Source organism: Hylobates moloch, unplaced genomic scaffold (genome assembly GCF_009828535.3).
Source record: "Hylobates moloch isolate HMO894 unplaced genomic scaffold, HMol_V3 SCAFFOLD_10, whole genome shotgun sequence".
NCBI lineage: Eukaryota > Metazoa > Chordata > Mammalia > Primates > Hylobatidae > Hylobates > Hylobates moloch.
In genome coordinates this window covers 91,463,380-91,488,029 of record NW_026652285.1, presented here as the reverse complement: position 1 = coordinate 91,488,029, position 24,650 = coordinate 91,463,380, and the positions used below count along the sequence as shown (strand labels likewise).

The following is a 24,650-nucleotide window of genomic DNA, read 5'->3' as shown; positions in this document are numbered from 1 at the left end:
GTTGAAGATCCACTTAGAGCAAGGGTCAGCATTAATGATAGCAGATGTAAATCCATACTTTAGTCTTCATGATTATCTTGAATCTTCCAATTGTTGATAAACCTGATTAAATCTCACTTTTGATTGAGCATTGTAGGGTGGCTGGCCCTTCACCATTTTCTTGTTCGTGTTGCCTTGAATTATTTTCATTATTGCCAATTAAAGGTTTCTTCCCAATAGTATTTTGAAGCCACTGCTCATTTTAGTTAAAGTCAGATGATATAATCCTAAACCCCATATCACTAGGCACCGATAAAAACACCACATTATCACAATACCTAGGAAGTAAAGGAAAGACAGAACCCACGGTGCAGTAGGGCTTCTGCTCTTCACTTCATGACCATTGGTGACTTGTGACTGATATGTGGGATGAGTCTTGAAGATAGGTAATAAACAAGTACACTAGAAATTCTAAGAATTTTTTTTTTCCCTTGTATACCCCGATTAGTAAATTCCCATTGGAATTAATTGGACGTTTGTACTGTGTTGGGCGCCAAGGTGTTTTAATTCACAAACTCTTCCCTTTGGCTAAACAGGATTCATAGGGCAAGATCAGAAAGAAACAAAAGCAAAAACCACTTACTTCTTTTCACCCACTTTTTAAACTTAACTCTTGGATCAGTTTTCCTCTGACATTTGGATGAAAGTTAAGGCAAGACCATAATTTTTTCAGGTGACTTTTAAAATTTGGGGAGTTTGCCTCTATTCTCCATACATAGTCTCTGGTCAGTAATCAATGTGTCTAGTTCAGTATATTATAACAAATATTTTATTTAAAGTGGAGACTTTACTCTTCCTCCAGATTTTCCTCTTTCCCCAAGTTACAATTTTACCATGCCTCCTCCATCTTGCTAACCTTGATCTCTGACTTCTTTAAGTCATAACGTTTGGCCAACAATGGAGAAGTGAGGAGGTAGAAGGATTCTTCCTTGACGAGTCTTTTCTGATGATCTAGCATCAGTGCTTTGCAGCCTTGGCAGATGTTTAATGCTAACCTTTTCTTACTGGCAACATTTGTTTGGGGGTGTTTTTGGAGTTTTCCTTTTTCTCTGGGATTTCTTACTTGTGATTCCTTTGATGTAGGAAAATGCATCTTTAGCTGCTTGCCTATCACTCATCCTTTGGACCCTTGGTACATGGCAGGGAGATTATTCCGGTTTCCTGGAATAATCTCCTCTCCCTCTGGGTCAGGATTGAAGGCAACCTCACCCAGTTTTCCCTTGCAGGTGGCCCACCTCTGTTCTATGTGGAGGGGACACATTCCTTTTACCCATGAACTAGGCAGTTACTTCCCAAATTGTAGCCCCTACTCTGCTGCTGGGTTTCAGCCTGCCTCTCTTTAGATTTCTCTCTTTGGAAGTTTTGTTTGAGATTTCTCTGATGTGAGTTAGACACCAATCCTCCATGTTCCCCCAAGCTCCAGGAGACCTTTGCCACGCTCTTTGAGTTGTCCTGTGGAAGCTTGAGGTGAGGGGCCTCTGTACCCCATACTGCCCATGAGAAGTTTAGAGGGTAGAAAGGAGGGCTCAGCACTGTCAGAGGCCACTCAAACTCCACTCCTAGTCCTGGCATCTTACTTTTCATGCTGTGATGTGGGTAAGAAGTTAAGAATCCCCAAAAACTGCATTTTGGTTGCCTGTTTTTGTAAGTCCTATATGATGGTCATGCACCTGTGTTTGGAATATGGTAGCTGTAGTTTTGGGGTTCAGTTGAAACTAAGACAAATAATTACATTTTAAAATTATGTTTAATTTGGATCTGAACCCCAAGAGATGTGCATCCCCCTATTACTGCCCACATTTTACAGATGAGGAAACTGAGGCACAGAGGGGGTTAATAACATGCCCAAGGTCACTCAGCTTTGAAGGTGTGCATTACTGGGGAGAAGTCTTATCTGGAGAAGCAGATTTGAGAGTTAAGCCTAGATGAGATTATCCAGTTGACTCAGGTTTAAGAGGCAAGTATTGTGGGTTAACTTCCCAGATCCGATCATCAGCCCAGTTTCTCAGGGACCTGGGCGGAGGGAGGGAGGAGGCATTCCCTTCTACCTCTGGCCTGGAATATGGGTCATGGCCCAGCAATCCATGCAGAAAGCTCCAGAGGATGAGCTTGGTAACAGCGCTGCTGGAAGGTCATTCTCTCATCTCCTCCTCCTGAGTGTGTGCCTTGGATGTAAATAATTTACAATAGCAACAATTAGAGAATGCACTCTGTGTGGGATGAACCCGATTCCCTTAATAACACTGCAGGCTTATATATAGCACAGTTCAGCCAAGGGCCCCACGTGCTCACCACGCCACAGCCAGTGTTGGCGGCTCTGGGTAGACCAGAGCCCTGTGCAGCAATGGGCCTGTGACTCACCGAAGGTCGCAGGAGGTCAAGGGCAGCGCTCAGAATAGAACCAGCCTCTCTTTCACAAGCTCTAAACTCCAGTGGCAGGAAATTCCCTTTGTGAATCTTATGGAAGAACAACAGTTCTGAAATACATAGCGGTAGATATTCAAGACCGTTGCTAGGGCATGGGGATTGGGAGATGTGGCCCTTGAGCATGGAAATGTATGTTTCCAGTGTATTTATTGTTAATTTGTTGATTTTGCAGGCAAGAGGCAAGAGGAGAGTGGCTCAACCCAATGGCTCTAAGGGAGAATAAGTTGGGTTCTACTCTGTTGATAAAAATGTGGAGACGGATGAATGATCTTCTGGAGTAGTATCATAGAGTATGAGAGTTCATCCTGACCCCCACTGCCCAATAGAAGTAGAATACCAGCCACATGTGTAATTTTAAAGTTTCTAGCAGCCACCTTAATTTCTTATTTCATCCAGTATTTCCCAGATCATAATATTCCAACATGTAATCAATATAAAACATTAGTAAGCTATTTAAAATTCTATTGGCCAGGCATGGTGACTCACACCTTTAATCCCAGCACTCTGGGAGGCCAAGGTGGGAGGATGGCTTGAGCCTCCCCAAAATAATAAAATTAGTCTCTACAAAAAATAATAAAATTAGCCAGGCATGGTGGCATGTGCTTGTAGTCCCAGCTAGTGGGGAGGCTGATGCAGGAGGATCGCCGATGCAGTGAGCTGTATTTGTGCCACGACACTCCAGCCTGGGAAATAGAGTGAGACCCTGTCTCAAAAAACTAAGAAAAGAAAAATAATAATAAATTAAAAATAAATAAATAAATTCCACTATTCTTGCTAAGTCTCTGAAATGCTGGTGTATTTTTATGGATAGCACACCTCTGTTTGGACTAGCCACATTGAAAGCTCTTGATAGACACATGTGGCCGGGGCTTCCAAATTGGGCAGCACAGTCTCCAGTTCTAAATCTGCTGTTTGCCAGCTTTGTGGTATGAGGCCAGTTACTTCGCCTTTCTGAACCTTAGTTTCCCCTCCTCACCATGTATAAAATGGGGACCATAACCCCTCCCTCTCCTGGTATTTCCACAGGTCACATGTGTAAACAGTAAGTGCAGTTTCTGGCACATAGTAAATGTCCACTTAATGTGTGATTTCTTCCTCAAAATGACTTTCACAGCAACTAAAGTATAAGCTCCCTGTGGGAGATGGAAATGCAACCTGACTTCTGATTATAGCCGAGCATTGAACCCACCCTGTCCCTGTCTCTTTTCCTTTCTTCCACTGACATTGCTTTTCCCTGAGGCATCTGCACCATTCATCTCTTTACTTTCTTTAGGTCTCTGTCTGGAAGCCCCTTTATCAGAGATGCTTTTCCTGAGCACCCTTGCATAGAAAGCAGCACCTCCACTCTCAGCCCTCTGACCTGCTTTGATTTTGTTCAGAGCACTCTGCACTCACCACATGTAGAGTCAGTGCCCATTTGTTTCCTCCCCTCTCCCCACTAACCAAAAATAAGCTCTTTGAGGGCCCTGGCTGTTCTGTCCACTATTAAATTTCTATCTTCTAGAAGAGTATCTGACACATAATAGTTGTTCAGTATGGTAATGAATGAATAGATAAATTTATTGAACATCCACAATGCTTTTTGACTTTAGCAGGTAGTACAGAAATGAAATCCACAGTTCATTTGATGAGAGGGAGACAGAGTGAGAGATGGGCGATCAGCTGCCTCAGGGCCCTGGTTCTCCCTGAGCCCTCTGCCACCCGGTGTGCTATCCCTAGCACACACCTCATCACTCTCCTGCCTTCTCCCACCCACCCAAGGCTTTTGTAGGCTGTCTGTTCTGCTGCAATTTCCTTTTCCCCATCTGTGCTCAATAAAACTGTACATGCTATTTGAAACCCTTCTCAAGTACTACCTCCCTCTTCTATGGGGTTCTTTCAGTGCCTTTGCTGAAAACAGTCTCTCTGGCCTCCATTCCTCCGTTGGACTTCATTTTTTTATTACAGTATTTATGGCAGCATATTTCATATTAGAATTGTTCACACTTGGGTGTGACTCCCCCATTATATTTTGAATCTCTGGAGAGCAGGATCTAATTTCAGCTGGAATGAGATGGGGCTGGGGAATGCTGGAAATTGTACAGACTGTGTAGTGAGATATTCACAGGTTAGAATCCCAAGTCTGACACTTGGGAATTGTGAGCTTGAGAAAGTTATTCAATGTCTCCAAGTCCTAAGATGCTCATTTGTTAAACTGGATAACTGTACCCATTTTGTGGAATACATCTTTATTAATAACTGCTCTGGACTGTATGCTTTGGCAACTACCAAGAAAACAAACCATTTTAAAGCCAGTGTATAGTAGATGCTCAATAAATACCAACAATGTGACTCTCATGTTATCTCGAGTCTCCAGCACAGTTGGTGCTAATATGGTCTTATTTGCATAATGGGAGTCACTCCCTGCCATCATAACATATATGGGTAACATATGTACTCGTCCTTGTTCCAGCCCAACAAAATATCCATTTCCATTAATAAAGTCAAGGACTCTATAGAAACTTTCATTTTCATTTCTGGTGCTCTGCGGATTACTGTGATGTTCTGAATCAACAGAGATATATTCTGACTTCTTCCATGAAACATTCATCTCTACTTGAGGAAATGTAGATTATGTATTACAGGCCCTACGAACAAAGCAGGTTGAAACATAGCCATACATGCCAAGTGCCCGGCCAAGACAACGTGGCAGAATGAGAAGAACTCTTAACCGAGAGCTAGAAGATAGGAGTCTAGCCCAATTTGCCACTCAGGTTATGATCTGTAAAAAGGAGTTGGATTAGAGCAGGGTTTCTCAACATTTGCATCATTGACATGTGGGGTACCACATTCTTTGTTGTGGGGGCTGTCTTGTGCAGTGTAAGACGTTTAGCGGCATCCCTGGCCTCCACCCATAAGATGCCAGCAACATCCCCTCAGTTGTGAGGATCAAAGATGTTCCCTGAGGAGCCAAAGTTCCACACTTGGGAAGTACTGATTTAAATCTTTCAAATTTCAGCTAATTCTGGGACTGTAGGCTGAGGTCTCACTCTCCTACACACACACACACACACACACACACACACACACACACACACACACATTTCTCTTCCATGTATGACCTTGTTCCACTTTTGAAAGCTGCAATGTTCTGAGCCTTGTTTCTTTGCAAACAGTCTAACAGCTAAGTATTCTCTCACAGGCTCCCACCCTGCACCAGTTTACAATAGAAGCCATGTAGAAGGGCTGTGTGGGTGACACACTGTGACTTCAGTGTGTTGTATCACTACCAGGATCTCCCAACAATCGCCTTCATCCCCTGCTTGCCACTTGGGGGCTCTGGCAGACAGTTTGGCAGCTGTAGTTGTTACTGTTCTGCACTCAACATGTACGGCTTTGTTTTAGGCTCTGAACAAGACCTCAGGCCACAGCTTTTGCCAGCTCAGTCCTCTGCTCATGTACCTTTCTTCTTTGCCCCTGACAACTGAGACTTGCAGTGACAAGCAGATTTTTGTAGCGACTCATAATAAAACAGTGCAATGGGCAACAGAGAGAAATAACCAATTGGACAAGAAATCACATCTCTCTTTTAAATTTTTTTCTCTTTCTTAGCTTTACTTTATCTTTCATATTTAGCTGGAAAAGTAGACAAATGAGGTGTCATATTTAATCATGTATATAGATGTTTACAGTTGACAAATTGTTTGTGTCCTTACCACGTTTTCACATGGAAGACATAAAAATCTGAGGTCTAGAGAGGAGACATGACTGTCCAGAGTCATGCAGCTGAGCGAGAGTAGCCACAGTTTTCTGAAGATTGTTTCCAGTTAAAGGCTTACAGCCCAATGAACAAGACAGACATAGAAACAAATACAGGCATATCTGAGAGATATTGTAGGTTGGGTTCCAGACGACCACAATAAAGCAAATATTGCAATAAATGGAACCACCCCAATTTTTTGGCCTCCCACTGCATATTAAACTTATGTGTACAGTATCCTGTAGCCTATTAAGTGTAGGATAGCAGTGTGTCTCAGAAAACAATGTGTATGTCTTTATTAAAAACACTTTATTACTAAAAAAAAGGCTAATGATCATCTGAAGTTTCAGTGAGTTAAAATATTTTTGCTGGTGGAAGGTCTTGCTTCAATGTTTTTAGCTTCTGACTGATCAGGGTGGTCAGGTTGCTGAAGGTTGGGTGGCAGTGGAAATTTCTTAAGTAAGACAACAATGAGGTTTGCCACATCAATTGACTCTTTCTTTCATGAAATAATTTTGTAGAATGTGATGCCATTTGATAGTATTTTACGTAAGGTAGAACTGCTTTCACAACCAGAGTCAGTACTCTCAAATCCTGCCACTGTTTTATCAACTAAGTTTATGTAATATTCTAAATCCTTTGTTGTTATTTCAACAGTGTTCATAGCATCTTCATCAAGAGTAGACTCCATCTTGAGAAACTGCTTTCTTTGCTGATCCATAAGGAGCCACTCGTCATCCGTTCAAGTTTTATCATGAAATTGCAGCAATTCAGTCATATCCTCAGGCTCTACTTCTAATTCTAGTTCTCTTGCTATTTCTGTCACATCTACAGTGATTTACTCCACTGAAGTCTTGAACCCCTCATGATCATTCATGAGGTTTGAAATCAACTTCTTCCAAACTCCTGTTACTGTTGATATTTTGGCTTCTTCCCATGAATCACAAATGTTCTTAATGGCATCTAGAATGGTGACTCCTTTCCAGAAGTTTTCCAATGTACAATGCCCAGATCCATCAGAGGAATCCCTCTTTATGGCAGCTATAGCAGTATAAAATGTATTTCTTTTTTTTCTTTTTTTGAGACGGAGTGTCACTCTGTTGCCAGGCTGGAGTGCAGTGGTGTGATCTTGGTTCACTGCAACCTTGCCTCCCGGGTTCAAGCGATTCTCCTGGCTCAGCCTCCCAAGTAGCTGGGACTACAGGTGCGCACCACCATGCCCAGCTAATTTTTGTATTTTTAGTAGAGATGGGGTTTCACCATATTGGCCAGGATAGTCTCGATCTCTTGACCTCATGAAATGTATTTCTCAGTAAGACTTGAAAGTCAAAATCATGCCTTGCTCTATGGGCTGCAGAATGGATGTTGTTTCAGCAGGCATGAAAACACCATTAATCTCCTTGTATATCTCTATCAGAGCCCTTATGTGACTAGATGCGTTGTCAATGAGCAATAATATTGAAAGGAATCTTTTTTTCTGCACAGTAGTTCTGGATAATGGCCTTAAAATATTCAGTAAACTATGTCGTAAACAAGTGTGCTGTCATCCAGGCTTTAGACCACAAGCAGAGTAGATTTAGCATACTTTTAAGGGCCCTAGGATTTTTGGAATGGTAGGTGAGCATTTGGCATCAACTTAAAGTCACCTGCTGCATTAGCCCCTAATGAGAGACAGTCTGTCCTTTGAAGCTTTGAAGTCAGGCACTGACTTCTCTCTAGCTATGAAAATCATCGACATCTTCCGATATAAAGCTATTTTGTATACATTGAAAATAGGTTGTTGGCCGGGCGCGGTGGCTCACGCCTATAATCCCAGCACTTTGGGAGGCTGAGGCAGGCAGATCACTTGAGGTCAGGAGTTCAAGACCAGCCTGGCCAACATGGCGAAACCCTGTTTCTACTAAATATACAAAAAATGAGATGGGCATGGTGGCGTGCACCTGTAATCTCAGCTACTGGGGAAGCTGAGGCATAAGAATTGCTTGAACCCGGGAGGTGGAGGTTGCAGTGAGTCAAGATTGCACCACTGCACTCCAGCCTAGGTGACAGAGCAAGACTCTGTCTCCAAAACAAGAAAGAAAATAGGTTGTTTAGGGTAGCCGTTTTCATCAATAATTGAAGCTAGATCTTCTGGATAACTTGCTGCACCTTCTCCATCAGCATTAGCTTCTTCACCTTGTACTTTCATGTTATAGAGATGGCTTCTTTCTTTAAACCTCAGGAAGCAACCTCTGCTGGCTTCAGACTTTTCTTCTGCAGCATTTTCACCTCCCTCATCCTTCGTGGAATTGAAGAGAGTTAGAATCTTACTCTGGATTAGGCTTTGGCTTAAGGGAATGTTGTGGCTGTTTTGACTGCTACCCAGACCACTAAAACTCTCTTCATTCAACACCAGGCTGTTTTGCTTTCTTATCATTCATGTGTTCACTGGAACAGCACATTTAATTTCCTTGAAAGACTTTTCCTTTGCATTCACAACGTGGCTAACTGGTGCAAGAGCCCTAGCTTCCAGCCTATCTTGCCTTTTGCCATGCCTTCTAGCTTTTGATTTAAAGTGAGAGACGTAGGACTCTTCCTTTCACTGAAACGATTAGAGGTCATTGTAGGTTTACTAATTGGCCTAATTTCGGTATTATTGTTTCTTGGGGAGTAGGGAGGCCTGAGGAAAGGGAGAGAAAGGGAATAGCTAGTCAGTGGAGCAGTCAGAACATACACGTTTATCGATAAAGTTTGCCATCTTATATGGGTTCAGTTCATGGTGCCCCCAAATAATTACTATAATAACATCAAAGTTTGCTGACCACAGACCACCATAACAGATACAGACCACCATAACAGATACAATAATAATATAAAAGTGTGAAATATTTTGATAATTATCAAAATGTGACAGCAAGACACGAAGTGAGCACACATTGTTGGAAAATTGGTGCTAACAGACTGGCTAGGCTGAGGGCTGCCACAAGCCTTCGATTTGTAAAAACTTTAATATTTGCAAATTTCAATAAAGTGAAGTACAATAAAATGAAGTATGCCTGTAAGCATGATACAAGGTCGATAAGGGCTAAAATGCAGTTACAGAAAATGAGCAACTATAGTTCAGAGGAGTAAACAAATAACACTTTTTTAAATGAATAAAAAAAGAAAATGACCTCTGAGGACCTGACCTCAGCTGGCTATCGAGGGATTTAAACAGGGTTTGGCCAGGCAGTGGGGATCAGGTGAACAGAAACACTGTCTCATAGGGAATAAGTTGACATCAGTATCGACATTCATCATCATTATCCTCATCATCATACATGCCATTTATTGAGCACTTACTGTATGCCAGGCACAAGAGGGAGCAATTATGTCATTTAATTGTCACCTTGGTTCTGAGTGTAGGTGCTATTATTAACCACATTTTGCAGATGAGGAAACTGAAGGTCAGAAAACTTAAATACATGACCTGAAATATTACTGTTTCTAGCAGATGCAAACTGGATTTAAAGCTGCCTTTCAATATGGAGTAAGAGAGGCTCTGTTAGAATAAGTAGGATGGGGTCACATACAGTTAAGCGAGTAAGTAGACTGACAAGGAGGGCGGATCACGAGGTCAGGAGTTCGAGACCAGCCTGGCCAACATAGTGAAATCCAATATCTATGAAAAATACAAAAATCAGCTGGGTGTGGTGGCACGTGACTGTAGTCCCAGCTACTTGAGGGGCTGAGGCAGAAGAATTGCTTGAACCCTGGAGGCGGAGGTTGCAGTGAGCTGAGATTGTGCCATTGCCCTCCAGCCCGGGTGACAGAGTGAGACTCCGTCTCAAACAAAACAAAACTAAACAAAAAGTTTAAATTGTGTTTACAAAATTGGCCTGGCCTTGCGATTTCTGGTCTATCCTCTCCACAAGGAACCTCTCTACCAAAGCTACCCCTTAGTCTTAAGCATTTCAACCTCGCAGCACCACTGGGCCATAATACCTCCTAATAAAAGAAGCATGTGAGACCCCCTGACAAAATGACCACCTTCAGTTTTCCTTTTGAACCCTGGGCAACCTTTGAGGCTGAGTCACCAAATGACAAATTCTCTGGCCATGTTTCTTTGGGTTTGGGAGACATTCCATTGAATGTTGCAGAAGTGAACTGTAAGCAAGCTCCATGAACTCTTCATCTCTAAAGTATTCAACCTAGATAGTCATGATAATAATCCATCACAAGGCTTTGTGCATTCATCTGTTCATGCAAAAGCAAAATGTGTGCTCAGTGGATACATGCCTGCTGAGAGAAGGAAAAGGAAGTCTTGTTTACTGATACCTCTTTATGAGAGGCAGGTTGTTAGTGAAGACAGTAGATGGTACAGTCACTTGAATTATGACTCCATGTCTCTTACTGGGTGTTCGAGACTCTGTTTCTGCGTTGATTTATTTTATTCGTTTTTTTCAACACATCTTCCTTGAGCATCTACGATGTGCCAAGTGCCAAGATACATGCTTGTAAGCTCACCCTCAGCTTTACTTACAAGAAAACTGCATCCATAATAGACCAAACAGTTTGTACATGTTCAGACAATATGTGAATAGCCAAATGGGAACCTGGGCCTAGATTTCCATAGATTCTATGTTTTTAACCAGAATTGTACTGGGTTTTATAAACTTTAAAGCACTCTAGTGATATAAGGTATTATTATGAAGATGTGTTAATCACATTTTTTCTTTTCCTGTGTCTTTCTCTTTCTTTTACTCCTCTCCCCCTTTCCTCTCTCTCTTTTGGTTTCTCTTTTTTTCTCTCTGTTTTTTATTATTTCTTCTATAGGACTCCACAGAATGGAGCAAGAATGAGAGGAAAAAGGCCGGCAGAAAAGCATGAACTGGAGGTTTGTTGAGCTCCTCTACTTCCTGTTTATATGGGGCCGTATCTCAGTGCAGCCCTCCCACCAGGAACCAGCTGGGACAGACCAACATGTCTCCAAGGAATTTGATTGGCTCATTTCAGACAGGGGGCCTTTCCACCACTCCAGGAGCTACCTATCCTTTGTGGAAAGACACCGTCAAGGATTTACAACCAGATATAAAATATACAGGTAAGACCTGGGCTACATAGCCCTTGCCTTACATTCATATTGTGCTTTGTGGAGTCAGGCGTTGATTGGTGCTAAACCTTGCTGTGTGCAGAAGTGTCTGGGTCAAGGGTCTGTGCTCCTTCCACAAGCTGTTTTTGATGAAAATTTTTTTTCTTTGCACAAGAGATTAACAATGACAAGGAGAGGATCAAATAATTAATATTTATTGAGTACTTATTTATATGCTGGGCAGGGCGCTTAATACTTATTATACATTATCTCATTTAAACATTCTAATAACCATCAGATATAGGTTTTGATTGTTTTTCCCAGTTTACAAATTAGGTCATCAAGCCTCAGCTCGGTTGAGTTACTTGATTAATGTCATACAGTTAGAAGTGGTTGGACTGGGATTCAGAATCTGGTTTATCTGCATCCATATCATAATTTTAGTCAGCCACATCAAGTATAAGTAACGTTGTTTTGAAAATGCTGCTGATGTATCCAATATCCTACCCAAATACATTCAAACATTTGGAAAAATAGGAAACCTTTTCTTAAGCAGGTCTGTACTGGTTCTTGGACCACTGATATTGTACTCATCCAAAAAAAGACTTAGCCCAAATTCTTTCCTCTTTGAAACTATCCTAAAATTTTCACATTCCTTCCTTTGATAAATCCACAGCTCTCTACACTAACACCGCTTTAATTTTAAATCATTTGGAATTAGAGTGCATTCTTGTATATTTTTCTCACCTAACTGGAAACTCTTTGAGGGAATGACTTATACAGAATTCATTTCTAGATCCCCAGAGTGATTTTTGCTCTGCCTTCTTATCATAAACACACAGTGAATGTTGTAGACTTAAATGAATAAGAGAATGCAAAAAAACTCTCTCAGGTGTAGTTAGGTGTGGTCTTAGGAGGATAACTAGTTATAATATCACATGGTGGTGGCTATAATGCAGTTTTATAAAGGAACTCTGGTCCATGTTAGAAATCCATATGTGTTGGTTATTGCTGTTGAAATAAGAGGTACCCTGAATGGAACCACAGATTCAGAATATTCAACAGTAGCATCATTTTAGTGAGCACTTATCATGTGCCATGAAGGGAGGATATTCAATTCTCATAACCTCCTCTATGAGATGGGCAGTGTCTTTTACAGATGGGAAAATCAGGACTTTGGAGGTTGAGTGTGTTGCTGTAAGTCATCCATCCAGTAAGGAGTGGAGCTAGGGTCTACACACTGATTTACCTGAACCCAGTGCTTTCCTTCCAACCATTCTGTTGGATGCCTCCCCTGGTATAGCTTCCAAATGTGGAGTGTTGCAACTCTAAGAAACTTTTTCCAAACATTTTTCTTTACAATCATTTGTAAATATCTGGGGGGTTGTTTTAGACATGTTGAGAAGTAAAAGTTTGCTAATGAGGATGGGGGATTAAGACCTCTAGATACTGATTTCAGTTCTTCATGCACTGGTCTTGTGACATTAGGTAAGCTCCTTCATCTTTTGCATTCTACTGTCCTAATTTATCAAATGATAGGGCTGAGGTAGATCAGCAGTTTTCAACCTATGTTATTCAAAAACCTGAGGATTGATTAAAGTAGCCATAGAAACCATTGTGGGGAGTGTAGCAAAGAGGTGACCAGGCCGGATTCTGAGCCCCACACCTCCCTTATACTAGAGAAGGTTTGTATCTCCTTTTGTGTTAAGATTTCATGTATGATTTACTTTGGATTCTACTCCTAAAACAAAGTTTGCAATCATCCAATAAGTGGATTTCTAAGATTCTGTCTAGCTCCAAAATTACATTTAAGATTTAGCCAAAGTCAAATGGTTAATTAAATGATGGAGTTCAACCCAGAAGTTAGGCCCCTGGTCATCTAGTTATTCCTTCCTTCTTTTATTTAATCCTCAAATAATTATTAAGCACCAGCTACAAACTCAACACTAAGTTTAGGGCAGATGATACAATGAAGAGTAAAATAAATATAGTAGTTGCTGTCATAGGAGAGACTGACAGTAATTAAACACATGCACATTTCTATTTTTAATAAGTGCCATAAAGAAAAATGTGCAGGATGTGTATAACTGGGAAATCATAAATACCACAAACATTGATTTGGCACCAACAATGTACAAGGATTAGGCGGAACTCTTGTCATAATGTGCATATGAACCCAGATGCAAATATGCACCCAGAGACATGTGCTCATCCAGATGCTGATCAGAAAAACAGCCAACTAGGACATGCTCACTGGGGCAGTTGTGAATTGATACTTTTTCCTTCCTGTATGCCACTTTGTTGAAACACTGACGTTTCAACAAAGCATGTCCATAGGCAATTTCCATTGTGCCTGTCTTCCTGTATGCTAGCATGGACACAGCACATTACAAACTTGACATTTTCATCATCAAAAAAGAAAGGCCTGACTATCATAGTGCTACATTTTTTGATGCTAGAGAGCCAGCTTTACTGATCTGCCCAGACCTCAAGCTTCCACCAGTACCCTCCTCCCCAGAATCCTGGCTAGAACCCAGGGTGATTGGGAAGTTTCAGAAGGAAACTGAGAAGCAGCTTTCTCTCCTTATTTAACTAGGTTAAGGCCATCTTCTTTCTCCTGCATTTGTACACAGAGGCTGGCTTCTGCTCACAGAGTCCTGGTCAAGTCACTGCTAGTGACAACAATGAGAACCTTTTTAATTAAAACCCAGCAGAAGCCTCTTCTCATGTTGCTTTACAAGCCAAGCACCAGTGTGTGCATATGCAGTCTTTTGAGTGCATGACGTAAATGCTCTGTCACTCACAAGCTTGAGTTGCCACCTGAAGGCTTGGGGGAGTTTTCTGCTCTTGAATCTGCCAGGGTGCAGTGGGAGCACTTTTGACCTCAGAGTCAGGGAACTCAGGTGCTGACCCAGCTCTCCTATCTGCTGATTGTGTGATTTTGGTCAACTAACGGAACTTCTTTGAACCTTTGGTTCTTCATCTGTAAAATAGGAGTGCTAGCTGAAGTCGTCTCCAAGGTCATTCTTATCTCTGAAATTCCATGATTCTGTGAAATAGTGTCATTTGAAAACACAGCATGTGGTAGTGGAAAGGATTTTGGGTCTGGAGTCTAGAGATTTAGGTTTTGTTCATCCTGGAGCCTCTTTCCAGCTTTCTCATCCTGGGCAAATTCATGTATGCAGCATTCACTCACTCATACATTTATTGTTTTAGAATTTAACAACAATCGTTATCCATAAATTGTACTACTGTTTGCTAATATAGAGATGACCAAAAAAACCCAACAGATTACACACATATATCCTCCTATCCCCACATAACCCCCACCCCCTCCTCCACCCAGCTCAGAATTAGGAGTGAAGGACAGAGGGCGTAAAAAGTGAATAATCAAACAATGATCTTTCCATGGATAGAAATGACCGCTCAGATATTCAGTTTCCCCCTCTGTAGAAAGGGATAATGATGTCTGCCCTACCTACTAGGTCAGTGAGATACAGTTTGTGTGAGAGTGCCTTGTAAAATGTAAGTTATCTCATGCTTGAATTTTTTTCATTAGAGTTCTAAATCATCATTCTAACAAAGTAACTTATTTTCACTTTCTGTTAAGACTATACATATATTAGTCATTAACTCCTCATAGCCACACTCTGAAGGGAAATACTGTTATTGTCCCATGTCATAAATGAGAAAGGCACTAAGAGCCCATTGTTCATATTACACAACTGGGAAGTGGCACAGCTGGGATTCAAAAGCTGGTCTGTGGGACTTCCGAACGTGGGCCCTTAACTCTATGCTGTCACAACTCTCCCTGGTTCTTAGTTACCTGATTTATTACCAAATGCTAACAGGCTTCCTTTGACCATGGGCAAGTTTCAACCACTCTGAGACTCAGTTTTCTCATCTGTTCACAAAGGCATGTCAGAATGGTGGTTCCCTCTTCCACTTCAGATGTTGGTTGTTTACTAGGAATTATTTTTTTATTCTCATGGTAATTTCAAAGTCAGTTAGTCCATAGATTTTTCCTGTGTTTCCAATACCTTTTTGTGTTTTATTTTGTTTTTTTTTTTTTTTTTTTTCCTAACTGTGAGATCATCAGTAGGTGCTGTAAATTTAGCAATTATTTCAAAGATGGTTTTAATAGAATAATTATGGTACTCTTTGGATCTGAAGAGTCAGGGCAAAGGGGAGATTCTGGTAATGGTGGTCACTACGTCACAAGAGGTGGTTCCATACTGAGTGGTTTTCCCTGCTGGTTGCAGAACAAGTGGTTTGTGGCTTACGTTGCATCTCCCTTTGAGCTCTAAATATATACCTGGAAGTTGAGTGTAAATCAAATCTTGGTAAGCCAAGTCTAATTGCCTGGCTGTATTGCATATTTATTTCAGAGTTGTATAGATCTCAGCCCTCCTCTGTTGTCCTGGTAATTTCTTCATGTGTTTCATAAAAATAATAGGTTTTGTGGTAAAGCTACTTGGCTAAATGGATGGTGCTGGGGATGGATGAATGGTTCTGCTAAGATGAATGAGATGTGGTCTTTATACAGCAGTCATTCAAGAGTATAGATTTGGCATCTAGATATGCCAGATATTGTACATGGGGAGTTTATCTTGTGATGAACAGGATTCCTGCCCTCAAGGAGCTTACAGACAAGTGAAGTTTACAGAGAAGCCCACCCTTGCCCCACTCCAGGGGCTTGTGTTTGAACTTGAAAGAAGCCTTCAGCTTTTGATTCCAGGTATAATCTTGACATCATGCAGTACAAGAACTACATTTCTATTAGTATGGCATAAATTAGTCGAAATCAGCATTTCTTAATGTATGTTACAGAGAACTCTAGTTCAATGTAATATTAAAAGATGTTTTCTGGAAAAAAAGAACACCCATTTATTTTTCCATGATGACTCTCATAGTCAAAGAAGCAATAATCATCACAACAGTGATAAGTTAATTGCTAATATTGAAATCTTAAGTGATTAGCATTGCACTTTATCTGGTGTACAAATTATTGCAACTGATGCTTACAATAATCCTGTGCAGTAGGTATTGCTATTGTCTCTCCATTTGCACAGCTTGTACCTGGTAAAAGAGTTAATTTGTGATACAGTAGGACCTGTCATAGGCAAGTGTGATTCTAGAGGCTGCATCCTTGACTTTGCCCATCTGCCTCCCAAATGATATAGACCTGCATATGGAAAACCCAGAGTTACACAGGACTCCTTACTGCAGACCTTTATTAATATTAGACTATGTAACAGTATTTGGCTATAACTTTTTAACCATACAACCTCTTTTTCTCAGAGGAATTGAAATTCTGGTGAGCAGGCTCAGGGAATTGTGGGCTCTGCTTAAATTTGACAGCTTGGGTATTGCTTCTTTGGATTCCAGCCTACGTCAGAGCACACTAAAAGGGATACTTCTTCGTTTTGAGTAACTGGTTAACTGGTTGAGGAAGCCAATCTTCTTGTTAAGCTTTTGCTTCGAGTTCTTGGTCTAAATCTACCTCCTGGTTTATAATGGAAAAAAGTTAGCAGTTTCAGTTTTCTCATCACAAACCTTTAGTTCTTCTTTCCCCTTTTCATTTCAAATTCCCAAGTTTGTCATTTCCCCTGTGGTATAGATATACAAACTCAATATAGGGCAGAACCACAGTTTAGTTCGGTACAATTTTGATCCAATATGCAAATAAGTGGCTGGATATTAGAATTACCTGCAAAGTTAAAAATACCAATGCTTGGATCTTTCTCCAGGTATTTAGATTTAACTGGTCTAGGAGACACAGGAGCTAAAAAAATTATTGTCAGTCAGCGATAATTTTGCTTCCTATGGGGACACTTAGCAATTGTATTTGGGGAGATTCTTGGTGTCCAACTGGTTGTGGTGTTTGTTGGGGGTGCTTCTGGAATCTAGTGGGTAGATGCTAAATACCTTACAATGCACAGGATAGCCTTCTCCAGCAAACAATTATCCAACATACTTTCAGTTGTGTAGAGGTTGAGAAATCCTGCTCTAGTATTTCTGGGGAAGAAGGAAAAAAAGAGTGGTGGGAAGAATATTTGAATAAATGGTCTTAGATTTTGGTCTTCATGAGTTTGAATTGGAATGGCTTAAATATAGGTACCACTGTAATGACTGGATTCCTAGAGTGTATGTCCATAGGATAAAATGGGGAAAGAATCATCCATGTTTTTAGACATGGCCACAGACCAGGATGGCAGTTCAATGCCTGAAGAGAGGTGGATCCATTTTTGCTTTCTCCTGCATAGAGGGAGTGGTTAAGGCAAACTAGTTCTCCAGTCAAAAAAAAAAATTCTTCCTTCTTCTGGGAATTCTAGTGCCTTTTGGTTCTGACTACAGTATTCCTTAGGAAGTAAGATATTCAGCCTCCACTGTTAGGTCCAGATATACATGGATTGTGTCATTAAAAACCGGCTTAGACCAAGTGTGTTAAAAGACAGTTTTTCTTCCCTTCAGAACATTCCTTGTTGACTCAAAAGATGAGAATGGGATGATGGCCCATATTCATGTTTGTCAATTTCAGCCATTTAAAGGCTGACAGCATTGGTGAGAGGCATGAACCTGTATCTCTCCTTACCCCCAGCCCACATACATCCCTCTATTAATGCAAATTTTTTATGAAGGTCTCCCTGAATAGATAGAAGTGGAGAAGGATATCCAGCAAACATTTTTCTGGGCCATCTGGCACCAATTCAAAGATAATCTTTAGTGTTGATTATTTAAAATTGATCTTCCAATTCTAAAAATGATAGCTTTATTGCTACCAAATTGGTACGTTTACAGTATTTTACCTCTTTGCTCCCCTGCCATTACTGAACTGACTTCTGTGAGTTACAAACCATAGTTAGCTACAATTTCTACAGAGCAATTGTCCAGCTTTTGTCACGAGCAGTGTCTGAAAATGGACCTACTTGCCCACCCACTCTTACGGACAGACTGATACAGAGTCTTTAAACTGATCTAAAGATAGCGATTGTTATGATTCAGTAGATTAGGAGGAGAAATGGAGAAAAGCCCTTAGGGCTTCAAATACTGTGCTCCAAATCTTGGCCAAGGAAGAAAGGGAGACTGGATCTGTGATCTGGGGCACCTGCAGCTTACTCACTCATTTGAAAAAATGTTTACTGATCTCTAAACTCCTAGTAGTCAGGCCCTGCACTGTTTCCTGGGGATAGAGGGAAGAAATCATTGATCCCTTCCCTCAAGGAATTCATGGTCTCTTTGGGGGAGACTGACTGAAAGGCAAATAACCACAGTGCCATGTGCCTTGAGAGATGCCACTGAAGCTCTGTGGGTGTAGGGAATGGGAACTTACATTGCATTGAGGTGGCAAAGTTGGGGAAGGAGCGGAGGAAGAGGCATGTTTGGAAAGGCATGCTGGAGGAAGAGGTATTGAACACAGGCTTCAAGGAGGATTAGGATTCATGAGAATGCAGTGAGGAGAGAAGCACCTTAGCAAGTGGAATAGCACCTGCAAAGTCAGAAGACAGGAGAAAGCCTGGAACTATATGTCTTCATGTGTTTTGGGTGTGTTTTAAGTAGTACTGATAGTAGGGCATAAGGTTGGAGAGCAGCTTCAAGCCAACAACAAAAGAAATTTGAGATAGCACATGGATTTCAACCATTCTTTAAAGTCTAGTGAATTGGCAGAATATTACTAGATAGCCATTTAGAACAGTGTTTTTTCTTTGTTGTTGTTTTTGTACATTTTTGACCTGAATACATGTGAACAAATACATTTTAGTTTGATACTCACTCAATAAACCTAGCCGGAAATATAGATGAAAATATATGATTGAAATAAAAATCCATGAAAAAAAACTTAACCTTACTACATGTGATGCTTCTTAAATATCAAGATATCTTCTGTTCTATTCCATTCAAATATAATGTGTTCCTTTACGATTCATTTATTTTTTAAAATGCTGATGCACTAACGTGGTTGTGTTTTGGCTCAGAGGAAAATTGTACCATGTGTGATTAGCAGAGTTTGCAATGGGTTTGTGTTAAGCAGGTTAGAACCTGTGCCTTGCCTGATGGGGGCAAAAAGACAACAATGAAGGCTTTGAAACATGAAGCTGACATGCACAGATATACAGTTAGAATTGCTCAGGTAGCAGCCTGAGGAGTGGGAGAAAGGGAGAAAGAGAGATGGGTTAGAAAACTGTGGCAGTAATTTAAGGGAGAGAAAGGGAGTGCTGGAACTAAGGCAAAGGCAATGAAGAAGGGTTTCATTAACCCTCAAATACCAATCAGTGCCACCAACAGCTGCTGTGGACCTACTGGTCAGGCAGCCTTTTCCTGTGCAGCATCCAGGCTTACCGACTCCAGTTCCATTCTCAGCACCCTGTGGCAGGATGCATTCTTTTATGCAGAGTTCTACAGCTGCTGGATACCTTCGTATGTCTAATAAAAGGAACCAGAATGCTCAGGCTTCTGCCTCTGGGCAATTTCTTTATCTCTCAAGGCCTTCCTCCTGGGCACAAGAATTACTGGGTCTCATTAGCTATGGATTCGCAGACTGGCTTGGAGGAAGGCTTTGCATTCCACCCTTTATCTATACCTGACTCTTCCCCACTCACCTTGATGGAACCTTCCGGCCTCAAGTTAGTGTCTAAGCTTATGTGAACCATACAATGGTAGCTATAGCTTAACAAGTCTTTAGACTCAGGTAGACCTTAATTTGAATCCTGGTTCTGCCACTTCCTACCCATGAAATCTTAGGCACGTTACTTAAACCATGTGAGCCTCAATTTCTCCATCTGCAAAACAAGGATAAATTCCAAGATTATTGTGAAGATTTAAGAAGAGAATATAAGATAGCCTTTAGCAGCCAGGTGCAGTGGCTCATATCTGTAATCCCAGCACTTTGGGAGGCCAAGGTGGGCAGATCACTTGAGGTCAGGAGTTTGAGACCAGAATGGCCAACATGGTGAAACTTCATCTCTACTAAAATTACAAAAATTAGGCGGGCATGGTAGTGGGCGCCTATAATCCCAGCTACTTGGGAGGCTGAGACAGGAGAATCCCTTGAACCCAAGAGGCAGAGGTTGCAGTGAGCCAAGATCATGCCACTGCACTCCAGCCTGGGTGATAGAGTGAGACTCTCTCAAAATTTAAAAAAAAAAAAAAAAAGAGATAGTCTTTAGCATAGAGCAAATGTTCGAGGACTAGTAGCTAAAACAAATACCCGAAGTATCCATCCCTGCAAATCCAGCAACAGGGACTCTGAGATGTCTTACTGGAATTTCCAACAACTGCAGTGGGGATGATTGGTTGGTGTTCTTTGTAGTGTAGGTACCCTATGAAGGTAGCAATTGCTCCGTTGTTATACGAGGAAGACACTTTTTAGGAGGAAGCTAAAGAAACAGCACCAGAGACAGAAAGATTTTTGATGCCCTGAGGAACACGTGCCACCATACTGGCAAGGTATCTTTAAGCTATCAGCATACATTGATTCATGTACACAGTGCACGTCCCACGATTCGCGAGAGTCTAATTTATTAATCAGCCCAGGTGATGGGAACAGTCTGTGACATCTCATCTTCTAGTTCCTACTACACCGTGCTTGCCAGGTTGTCTTTGATGTGTAATGCTCAGGGGACATTTGTCCCTCAGGGATTGCTTCTCACCCAAGCACATCCATGGCAATCAGCAGCATTTCAAGACAGGCTGTGTGTGTGTGTGTATGTGTGTCTGTGTGTGTGTGTGTGTGTGTGTGTGTGTGTGTGTGTGTGGCGGGGTGGAGGGTATAGGTAACTTTGCTTTTCCTCAAATTGCAGGTTTATTATTCAGAGAAAGTCAGCAAGGTACAGCCTCCATTGCTGAACACTTCTGACAGTCTCTCTGCGACTCTAGCATAACACCCAGCTCACCTGGTTCTACATCACATTCATGGGGGAGTGTGGTTTGTATGAGAAAGAAGGACGTAAATACAAATGATATGAAAGAAATAAGTCTCCCTGCTGGTAAACAGTTTGAGATAAAACTGCTCACCTGTGCATTAATTCAACAAATATTTATTGAGTCCCTACTAATGTGTATGCACTGTGTTAGCCTCTGATGACACCAAGGGATTATTCATCTCTGCCTTTCAGGAGCACTTGTAGGGTAGTGGGAGAGAGATATACTAAAAGCGGCCAAATCGACACCTAGTATGAGGAGTGTTGAAAAAAAAGTATAAAATGGAGTAATAGTGCAAAGAAAGGGCATTGAGCTGGTCTTGCAAGATTAAGGAAATATTCCAAGAAAATATTTTAAGTAGGTTTGTGTGTGTTTTGAAGTAGGGTTTAGAGGAGGGCATACTTGTTCTCGAGCTTGCAAGTAATTCACCATAAGTAATGGACAGAGAAGATGTTAGCATGCACGCCAGAAAATTCAATAGAGAGGTCAGGACATTAAGCTCTGCACATGTTACATAAAAGACTTCAGACTTTATTCTAAGGTGATGGATCCTACACTTTCTCATTTCAAGGTGTTCTTAAGGTTTCAATTATTTTTCTTTATGATTCCCATAGGCTCCCCCAAAAATACTAATAACACTGTTGAATAAGTAGTTAGATCCAAACAATTTAATAATGAAGTACTTCTGTTGTGACAAATTTAGTGGCTATTTGAAAAAAATAGTACATGAAAATCTAAACAAAAGGCAATATTTTCATTTTATTCTTAAATAATCACATTTACGACTTCTCTAACTTTACAATTAGATAAAATCATCCTCATTTTCTCTTCCTCATTAATTTTTTGCAGTACTTTGAAATTGCACCAACTGCCAGAAACCCAGCTTCACAAAGATATACTAACATTGAAAGGAATGTATTGTGTTCTAACATTGAAACTGTGAATGACCTCGAGTTAGAAGTTCTTGTGATGCCCAGTAAATGTCAAGTATCCTTCATTTCCCTTGAACACTTAAAATATCCTGCTGTGCTCCAGTGAGTTTGCTGTGGCAGTCCATGGCTTCTCAGCCTACAATTTGTGAACTACATCCTAATGACAATAGGGAGTTCTAGGAGTTTTGCCCAGAGGTAGAGCATGATCAGGTTGTCATCTTAGAAAGATCACTTCTGTTATAATTGAAAGAATAGATTAATGGGGGAAAGATGGGAGAGGGTGCAAAGTATGTCATCCAGGTGAGAGAGGAAACTGTCTTGGAATAAAGTAGCATCAGTTGATATTTGAGATACATATTTATTTGTTATAATTTTGAAATAATTATGGACTCCCAAGAAGTTGCTACGATGGTACAGAAAGGCCTTATGTACCCTTTACCTAGTTCTCGTCAATGGTTACATCTTATGTGACTGTAGTACAATATCAAAACCAAGAGACTGACATGGGTATAATGTGTGTATATAGTTCTATGCCATTTTACCATATGTTTGGATTCATGTAACCACCACTGTGGTCAAGAGACAGAACAGCTCCCTCACCACAAAGATGTTTCTTGTGCTAGCCCTTTACAGTCAAACCTCTCTCTCATCCTCTACCATCCATAATCCCTAACCCTTGACAACCACTAATTTGTTTGTTCTTCATCTCTTTACATAATATTCTTTCAAAATATTATGTAATGGTCATAACCTGAGATACTTTAAGGAAAGACAGAAGACTCAGTATTTGGTGAGTGTTTGAATATGAAAGTTGACAGGGAAGAAATAGTCAAGAAGCAAGGAGACTGGCAAAACCATACCTTAAGTAATAAATCCACTGGGTCTAGGTTAAGTAAGGGAAAGAGAAGGGGAACATTTTTAACTTGGCAGCTGGGTGGGTGATGGTGCTTTTCATTAATATGGGGAGCCCTGGAAGACAAGGAGACTTTTTGAGGTTATCCATGTTTGAAGATGATAAGCCAGCTTTGAAAATGTTGAATTTAAACTACCTGGAACATTCAAGTAGAGACTTAGTAGACGGTTGTATAAATGGTTCTGACCCTTAAAAGAGAGAGCTGGGATAAAAAGTTACAGTATTTGGAGTTTTCAGGTTACCAATGATAACACTTGGAGCTATGCTCACTCACAAAGGAAACTGTTTAGTAGGTGCCGAGTAAAGCATTGAGAAATTGAGGAATGGCTGGTGGTACGGGGGGAAAATCAGGGATGGTTGGTACCATGGAAGCAAAAATAAATGAATCTTTTAAGAAGGAAGGTGTTGGTAATCAATAACTGTAGTTTCTGATATAGCACATAAGGCAAGAACTGAAAATAGTCTTTTATAAAGTCTTGACCTTGGCAAGAGCTGTTTAAGCAAAGGGTTAGGGATATAAGCCAGAGTGTAGTGAGTTGAGAAGTGAGAAAAAGGGAGTAGAGATTTTATTATTTTTTCTTTTTTAAAAAAGATGCATGGCTATGAAAAGAAGCCGAGATGTGAAATGAAGTTTTATTTATGTTCATTGGCTTTAAGAGGGAGGGGACTATTAAGAGAGGGAAGAGATTGACACTGTGGGACACAGTGGGGTTATTATTTTTTATTTTTTTAATTTTTTGTTCTTAATTCCTGTGTGTACATAGTAGTGTATATACTTATAGGTTACGTGAGATATTTTGATACAGGCATGCAATACATAGTAATCACATCAGGGTAAATGGAGTATCCATCACCTCCAGCGTTTATCCTTTGTGTTTCAGAGAGTTTAGTTATGCTATTTTTGTTATTTTTACATGTACAATTAAGTTATTTTTGACTATAGTCACCTTGTGTTAGCAAATACTAAGTCTTTTTAAAATTGTTTCTATTTTTTGTACCCATTAGCCATCAGAATGGGGTTATTTTTGATGAAGCAATTCCTGAAGTAGCAGGAAGGGAAAGAGTAAGAGCACAGGTAGGGGTAAAAGGAGAGATACCTTTTGTTGAAATAGGAGGAAAGAAGGGAAGGAGAGGTGCGGGTGCAGATAAATCTATTGATTTCACTTGTGAAGATTTGAAGGCTTCTGTTCTCTTTGTGAAGTGGGGTGTGAAACCAATCACTGAGGAAGAGGGTACTGTGGAGCGTCAAAAGTTTTTATAGTGTTTGGGGAAACTTGGAAATCTAAAGAAGAATATGATTAAGGAAATATAGAAGGATCATTAAGAAACAGCACTTGGATAAGGATGGTGATCACCGATTTATAATAGCTGTAATGCAGTTGGGATATCTGCATTTCCACATTCATGGAAATATTTTTCACAATAGCCAAGATATGGAGTCAACTTGAGTCCATCAGTGGACACATGGATAAAGAAAATGTGGTATACGTACATGATGGAATACGACTCAGTCTTCAAAAAGAAGGAAATCTTGTCATTTGCAACAACATGGATGAACCTGGAGGACATTATGTTAAGTGAAATAAGCCAGGCACCGAAAGACATATAACCACATGTACTCACTGTTTT

The 24,650-nt window shown here is 40.7% G+C and overlaps 1 protein-coding gene across 1 annotated transcript in view; it reads left to right on the top strand.

Moving 5' to 3' along the window:
- The window catches only part of BRINP1 (BMP/retinoic acid inducible neural specific 1), a 204,221-nt gene that overhangs the window by 44,877 nt on the left and 134,694 nt on the right, over positions 1–24,650 (top strand). The window contains exon 2 of the mRNA XM_032164985.2: positions 11,000–11,267. Coding sequence (XP_032020876.1) covers positions 11,050–11,267 — 218 coding nt within the window. The 5' untranslated portion in view covers positions 11,000–11,049. The remainder of the gene's footprint in view (positions 1–10,999; positions 11,268–24,650) is intronic.